This window comes from Oncorhynchus masou, chromosome 13 (assembly GCF_036934945.1).
Source record: "Oncorhynchus masou masou isolate Uvic2021 chromosome 13, UVic_Omas_1.1, whole genome shotgun sequence".
NCBI lineage: Eukaryota > Metazoa > Chordata > Actinopteri > Salmoniformes > Salmonidae > Oncorhynchus > Oncorhynchus masou.
Window position 1 is genome coordinate 94,765,926 of NC_088224.1, and position 8,190 is coordinate 94,774,115.

The 8,190-nt window shown below is 48.0% G+C and overlaps 1 protein-coding gene across 1 annotated transcript in view; it reads right to left on the bottom strand.

The window, feature by feature from the left end:
• Positions 1 to 7,979, bottom strand: part of LOC135551588 (conserved oligomeric Golgi complex subunit 6-like) — a 27,542-nt gene extending 19,563 nt beyond the window's left edge. The window contains exons 1-2 of the mRNA XM_064982790.1: positions 7,941 to 7,979; positions 5,306 to 5,385 (exon numbers count right to left, since the gene is read on the bottom strand). Of these exons, the coding sequence (XP_064838862.1) occupies positions 5,306 to 5,385; positions 7,941 to 7,970 (110 nt within the window). The 5' untranslated portion in view covers positions 7,971 to 7,979. The remainder of the gene's footprint in view (positions 1 to 5,305; positions 5,386 to 7,940) is intronic.
• Between the last annotated feature and the right edge of the window lie 211 nt (positions 7,980 to 8,190).

Sequence of the window (8,190 nt, forward strand, 5' to 3'; positions counted from 1 at the left end):
CTCCCCATTCAACCTGACAGAGCTTGAGAGGATCTGCAGAGAAGAATAAGAGAAACTCTCCAAAATACAAATCTGCCAAGCATCACACCCAAGAAGACTCGATGCTGTAATCACTGTCAAAGGTGCTTCAACAAAGTACTAAGTAAAGGGTCTGAATTCTTATGTAAATGTGTGTTGTTGTTTTTTTTAATAAATTAGCAAAAATTTCTAAAAACCTGTTTTTGCTTTGTCGTCATGGGGCATTGTGATGTCATTATGGGGTACTGTGTGTCGATTGATGAGGGACATTTAAGAAATTTAGAATAAGAATGTAACGTAATAAAATGTGGAAAAATTCAAGGGGACTGAATACTTGCTGAATGCAATGTATAGCAAGACGTGTGTGTGTGTGTGTGTGTGTGTGTGTGTGTGTGTGTGTGTGTGTGTGTGTGTGTGTGTGTGTGTGTGTGTGTGTGTGTGTGTGTGTGTGTGTGTATAAAACCATTCAACAACTGAATCAGAATTGTGCTCATCCTGTAAATGTAACTACGCCTCAGTGTTTCATGTTGTCTCCTCAAGTGTCACGCTGGGGGAGAACATCAGGTGTTGATAGGATGGCAGGGGGTTGGGTGGGGGTCGGAGAGAGTTCGGAGAGAGAGGGGGTTGGGTGGGGGGGTCGGAGAGAGAGGGGGTTGGGTGGGGGTCGGAGAGAGAGGGGGTTGGGTGGGGGACGGAGAGAGAGGGGGTTGGGTGGGGGTCGGAGAGAGAGGGGTTGGGTGGGAGTCGGAGAGAGAGGGGTTGGGTGGGAGTCGGAGAGAGAGGGGTTCGGTGGGAGTCGGAGAGAGAGGGGTTGGGTGGGAGTCGGAGAGAGAGGGGGTTGGGTGGGGGTCGGAGAGAGGGGGTTGGGTGGGGGTCGGGAGAGAGAGGGGGTTGGGTGGGGGTCGGAGAGAGAGGGGGTTGGGTGGGGGTCGGAGAGAGGGGGTTGGGTGGGGGTCGGAGAGAGAGGGGGTTGGGTGGGGGTCGGAGAGAGAGGGGGTTGGGTGGGGGTCGGAGAGAGAGGGGGTTGGGTGGGGGTCGGAGAGAGAGGGGGTTGGGTGGGGGTCGGAGAGAGAGGGGGTTGGGTGGGGGTCGGAGAGAGAGGGGGTTGGGTGGGAGTCGGAGAGAGAGGGAGTTGGGTGGGGGTCGGAGAGAGAGGGGTTGGGTGGGGGTCGGAGAGAGAGGGGGGGTCAGAGAAAGGTTAAAACATAGAGAGATGGAGGGAAAAAGCAGGTAGCGAGGGGGGGTTAGGATACAAATAAAGAGAGAGAGAAAGAAATGGACCAGAAGGTAATTATTGGTGTCCTGCCAATCCATCAGTACGAGAGTGTGTGTGTGTGTGTGTGTGTGTGTGTGTGTGTGTGTGTGTGTGTGTGTGTGTGTGTGTGTGTGTGTGTGGGTGTGTGTGTGTTTCCATGAATAGAGAACATTATAAACCTGGGTGAGGTACACGAGCGCTGCTGCTCCTCAAGCTGCCTGCATTTCCCAGTAATGTGACTCACAGCACACAAACACACACACCCAAAGCAGCCTCACACTCCAATAGCAGACCCATATACAACTAAAAGCATTAGCTCCTTTCACAAGAACAACAACACAAACACATGTAGTTGCCTCTCGTCTCTTAACGCTAGCTGTACTGGCCTCTCCTCTCTTAACGCTAGCTGTACTGGCCTCTCCTCTCTTAACGCTAGCTGTACTGGCCTCTCCTACTCTTAACGCATTTAGCTGTACTTAATGCTAGCTGTACTCCTCTCTTAACGCTAGCTGCTGGCCTCTCCTCTAGCTAGCTGTACTGGCCTCTCCTCTCTTAATGCTAGCTGTACTGGCCTCTCCTCTCTTAACGCTAGCTGTACTGGCCTCTCCTCTCTTAACGCTAGCTGTACTGGCCTCTCCTCTCAACGCTAGCTGTACTGGCCTCTCCTCTCTCAACGCTAGCTGTACTGGCCTCTCCTCTCTTAACGCTAGCTGTACTGGCCTCTCCTCTCTTAACGCTAGCTGTACTGGCCTCTCCTCTCTTAACGCTAGCTGTACTGGCCTCTCCTCTCTTAACGCTAGCTGTACTGGCCTCTCCTCTCTTAATGCTAGCTGTACTGGCCTCTCCTCTCTTAACGCTAGCTGTACTGGCCTCTCCTCTCTTAATGCTAGCTGTACTGGCCTCTCCTCTCTTAATGCTAGCTGTACTGGCCTCCTCTTAATGCTAGCTGTACTGGCCTCTCCTCTCTTAATGCTAGCTGTACTGGCCTCTCCTCTCTTAACGCTAGCTGTACTGGCCTCTCCTCTCTTAATGCTAGCTGTACTGGCCTCTCCTCTCTTAACCTCTTGAAACTCTGGGGGTGCTATTTCATTTTTGGATGAAAAACGTTCCCGTTTTAAACAATACATTTTGTCACAAAAAGATGCTCGACTATGCATATAATTGATAGCTTTGGAAAGAAAACACTCTGAATTTTCCAGAACTGCAAAGATATTGTCTGTGAGTGCCCTAGAACAGGAGCTACAGGCAAAACCAAGATGAAACGGCAACCAGGAAATGAGCAGGATTTTTGAGGCTCTGTTTTCCATTGTCTCCTTATATGGCTGTGAATGCGACAGGAATGAGCCTGCCCTATCTATCGTTTCCCCAAGGTGTCTGCAGCATTGTGACGTATTTGTAGGCATATCATTGGAAGATTGACCATAAGAGACTACATTTTCCAGGTGTCCGCCCGGTGTCCTCCTTCGAAATTGGTGCGTCATTTTCAGCTGCTGGTATTTTTCCATGGGATTCTGAGGGGAAAGCAGGCTTCCACGAACGGCATATCAATGAAGAGATATGTGAAAAAACACCTTGAGGATTGATTCTAAACAACGTTTGCCATGTTTCGGTCGATGTTATGGAGTTAATTCGGAAAAAGTTTGACGTTTTGGTGACTGAATTTTCGGTTCGTTTCGGTAGCCAAATGTGATGTACAAAACGGAGTGATTTCTCTTACACAAAGATTCTTTCAGGAAAAACTGAACATTTGCCATGTAACTGAGTCTCCTCATTGAAAACATCCGAAGTTCTTCAAAGGCAAATGATTTTATTTATTTGGTTATCTGGTTTTTGTGAAAATGTTGCGTGCTAAATGCTGCGCAAAATGCTAAGCTAGCTTGCAATACTCTTACACAAATGCTTGATTTGCTATGGTTCAAAAGCATATTTTGAAAATCTGAGATGACAGTGTTGTTAAGAAAAGGCTAAGCTTGAGAGCTAGCACATTCATTTCATTTCATTTGCGATTTTCATAAATAGTTAACGTTACATTATGCTAATGAGCTTGAGGCTATAACTGGATACAGGTTTTTTTCATAGCCAAACGTGAACAAAACGGAGCGATTTGTCCTACACAAATAATGTTTTTTTTTAAAAACTGAACATTTGCTATCTAACAGTCTCCTCATTGAAAACATCTGAAGTTCTTCAAAGGTAAATGATTTTATTTGAATGATTTTCTTGTTTTTGTGAAAATGTTGCTGGCTGAATTCTAGGCTAATAGCTATGCTAGCTATCAATACTCTTACACAAATGCTTGTTTAGCTATGGTTGAAAAGCATATTTTGAAAATCTGAGATGACAGTGTTGTTAACAAAAGTCTAAGCTTGAGAGCAAATATATTTATTTCATTTCATTTGCGATTTTCATGAATAGTTAACGTTGCGTTATGCTAATGAGGTTGAGGCTATAAATAGAATCCCGAATCCGGGATTGCTCAACGCAAGAAGTTAACGCTAGCAGTACTGGGCTCCTTTCCTATGTTAGTGGTACTGAACCTCATGGAGAGCCTTGCAGTAGATAGAACTAAAACAAAAGGGATTAGTCATAGCAAGTTTAGACATTCTGGCCTCCAGCCTTGGAAACCAAAGATCAACACTGATTCAAATAAGAGGGCCCACATACAGTTGAAGTCAGAAGTTTACATACACTTAGGTTGGAGTCATTAAAACTAGTTTACATACACTTAGGTTGGAGTCATTAAAACTCATTCTTCAACCACTCCATAAATTCAATGTTAACAAACTATAGTTTTGGCAAGTCGGTTAGGACATCTACTTTGTACAAGACACAAGTAATTTTTCCAAACAATTGTTTACAGACAGATTATTTCACTTATAATTCACTGTATCACAATTCCAGTGGGTCAGAAGTTTACATACACTAAGTTGACTGTGCCTTTAAACAGCTTGGAATATTCCAGAAAATGATGTCATGGCTTTAGAAGTTTCTGATAGGCTAATTAACATAATTTCAGTCAATAGGAGGTGTACCTGTGGATGTATTTCAAGGCCTACCTTCAAACTCAGTGCCTCTTTGCTTGACATCATGGGAAAATCAAAAGAAATCAGCCAAAACCTCAGAAAAGTCTGGTTCATCCTTGGGAACAATTTGGAAATGCCTGAAGGTGCCACTTTAATCTGGACAAACAATAGTACGCAAGTATAAACACCACGCAGCCGTCATACCGCTCAGGAAGGAGACTCGTTCTGTCTCCTAGAGATGAACGTACTTTGGTGCGAAAAGTGCAAATCAATCCCAAAACAACTGCAAAGGACCTTGTGAAGATGCTGCAGGAAACAGGTACAGAAGCATCTATATCCACAGTTAAACAAGTCCTATAATAACATAACCTCAAAGGCCGCTCAGCAAGGAAGAAGCCACTGCTCCAAAACCGCCATAAAAAAAGCCAGACTACGGTTTGCAACTGCACATGGGGACAAAGATCGTACTTTTTGAAGAAGTCCTCTGGTCTGATGAAACAAAAATATACATTTTTGGCCATAATGACCATCGTTATGTTTGGAGGAAAAAGGGGGGGGGCTTGCAAGCCGAAGAACACCATCCCAACCGTGAAGCACGGGGGTGGCAGCATCATGTTGTGGGGGTGCTTTGCTGCAGGAGGGACTGGTGCACTTATTATTATACACTTGACCCAAGTTAAACAATTTAAAGGCAATGCTACCAAATACTAATTGAGTGTATGTAAACTTCTGACCCACTGGGAATGTGAGGAAGGAAATAAAAGCTGAAATAAATAATCCTCTCTACTATTATTCTGACATTTCACATTCTTAAAATAAAGTGGTGATCCTAACTGACCTATTAAAACAGGGAATTTTTACTAGGATTAAAATGTCAGGAATATGTGAAAAACTGAGTTTAAATGTATTTGACTAAGGTGTATGTAAACTTCCGACGTCAACCTTGTAATGTTTTTCATGACCTCGTCTTTAATTTGATCTGGTTTTATCTTATGGAAGGAGGACTCACTTGATGGCAGCACTGAGGAGGAAGTTGAGTTGAGACATCACCATGGTATCAGGAGAAGACAGGTAACGATCAAACTGGGTCTGAGGAGGAGAAAGAGGGAGAGAGAAAATAAATGCCAATGTTTAGTCATAACTGTCAAACTCAAGAGTGAATCTTTAACTTTCACGTTACCCAATATTAACACCTGAGAGAAACAGAACCAGTTTGACTCCTACTCTCCCTCTCCTCCTACCCCTCCCTAATCCTCCCCCTTTTCCTCCTCCCTCTCCTTAATCCTCCCTCTCCTCTTCCCCTCCCTCTCCCAAATCCTAATCCCACCTCCCTCTCCTCCTCCTCCCTTTCCCTAATCCCACCTCCTCCTCCTCCCTCTCTTCCACCTCCCTCTCCTCCTCCTCCTCCCTTTCCCTAATCCCACCTCCCTCTCCCTAATCCCACCTCCTCCTCTTCCCTCTCCCTAATCCCACCTCCTCACTCTACTCCTCCCTAATTCCACCTCCTCCTCCTCCCTCTCCCCAATCCCACCTCCCTCTCCTCCTCCTCCGTCTCCCTCTCCCGAATCCCTATCCATAATCCCACCTCCCTCTCCTCCTCCTCCTCCCTCTCCCTAATCCCACCTCCTCCTCCCTCTCCTCCTACTCCCTCACCCTAATCCCACCTCCTCCCTCTCCCTCTCCCTAATCCCACCTCCTCCCTCTCTTCCCCCTCCCCAATCCCACCTCCCTCTCCTCCATCTCCTCCTCCTCCCTCTCCTCCTCCTCTTCCCTCTCCCTAATCCCACCTCCCTCACTCCTCCTCCTCCTCCCTCTCCCTAATCCCACCTCCCTCTCCCTCTCCTCCTCTCCCTAATCCTATCCTAATCCCTCTCCCTAATCCCACCTCCCTCTCCCTAATCCCACCTCCTCCTCCTCCCCCTCCCTAATCCCACCTCCCTCTCTCCCTAATCCCACCTCCTCCCTCTCCCCCTCCCCAAATCCCACCTCCCTCCTCCTCCTCCCTCTCTCCCTAATCCCTCCTCCCTCCCTCCCTCTCCCCGCCTCCCTCCTCCTCCATCTCCCTAATCCCACCTCCCTCTCCCTAATCCCACCTCCTCCCCTAATCCCACCTCCTCCTCCTCCCTCTCCCTAATCCCTCTCCCCTATCCCTAATCCCACCTCCTCCTCCTCCTCCCTCTCCCTAATCCCACCTCCTCCTCCTCCCTCTCCTCCCTCCTCCCATCTCCCTAATCCCACCTCCCTCTCCTCCTCCTCCTCCCTCTCCTCCCTCCCTCCCTCCCTAATCCCACCTCCCTCTCCTCCTCCTCCCTCTCCCTAATCCCACCTCCTCCCTCTCCTCCTCTCCCTCCTCCTCCTCCCTCTCCCTAATCCCACCCCCCTCCCTCCTCCTCCATCTCCCTAATCCCACCTCCCCTCTCCCTAATCCCACCTCCCCTCTCCCTAATCCCACCTCCTCCTCCTCCCTCTCCCTAATCCCACCTCCCTATCCCTAATCCTCCTCCTCCCTCTCCCTAATCCCACCTCCTCCCTCCTCCTCCCTCCTCCTCCTCCTCCCTCTCCCTAATCCCCCTCCCTCCTCCTCCTCTCCCTAATCCCTCCTCCTCCTCCCTCTCCCTAATCCCACCTCCCCTCCTCCTCCTTCTCCCTAATCCCACCTCCCTCCTCCTCCTCCTCCCTCTCTCCCTAATCCCACCCTCCTCCTCCCTCTCCTCCTCCTCCCTCACCCTTCTCCCTCCTCCTCCTCCCTCTCCCTAATCCCACCTCCTCCCTCCTCTTCCTCCTCCCTAATCCCATCCCCCTCCTCCTCCTCCATCTCCTCCTCCTGAAACTCCCTAATCCCACCTCCTCCTCCCCCTCTCCCTCCTCCCCTCCCCTCCTCCCTCTCCCTAATCCCACCTCCTCCTCCTCTCCCTAATCCCACCTCCTCCTCCCTCTCCCTAATCCCACCTCCTCCTCCTCCTTCTCCCTAATCCCACCTCCTCCTCCCTCTCCTCCTCCTCCCTAATCCCTCCCTCCTCCTCCCTCTCCCTAATCCCACCTCCTCCTTTCCCTCCTCCTCTCCCTCCCTAATCCCCCCTCCTCCTCCTATTCCTCCTCCTCCTCCTCCTCCCATGTGAATATAGTAGTGTTTAGGTGTAGCAAACTCCTCATTGCTTTAAGAGGAGCTGTCCCCTCCTAGACAGAGGCCCCTGAAACACCAAAACATTGCACACAGCTGTTATATAGGGCCACAGCAACACCTGGGGGGGGGGGGGGACCCTGAAATGTTAGGTATTACTGTGCTTCCCTAAAATAGTGAACCTATTCTTTACCTCCTCATTACTCCTGTTCCTCCCTAATCCCACTCCTATATTACTCCTATATCCCTCTTATATATTACTGTTATATATTACTGCTGCTATACTACCTTATATATTACTGTTATATATTACTGCTCCCTATATTACTGTTATATATTACTGTTATATATTACTGTTATATATTCCTGCTCCTATATTACTGTTATATATTACTGTTATCCTCCCCTAATCCCAAAATAACTGGGAACACTAAAATTACCTCCTCCTCCTACTGTTAATATCCACCTCCCTCCTCCTCCCTCTCCATGTGAATATAGTAGTGTTTCTGTGTAGCAAACTCACCATCGATGCTTTCAGAGAGGAGCTGTCCATGCTGGGGAGGTTAGATTAGGCCCCTGAAAACACAGCGAAAAAACACAAGAAATGCACACAGCGAATGTGAGAGCAGCAGAGGGCCACAGCTGTAACACAATATTGGGCATTATATATTACTGCCTAATTAAGAGATGATGAAATTACTGGTCTATAACTGTGCTTCCCTGTAATTCTGTGGTTATATTAGTGAAAATATTAGCCTATCTACTGTCCTCAT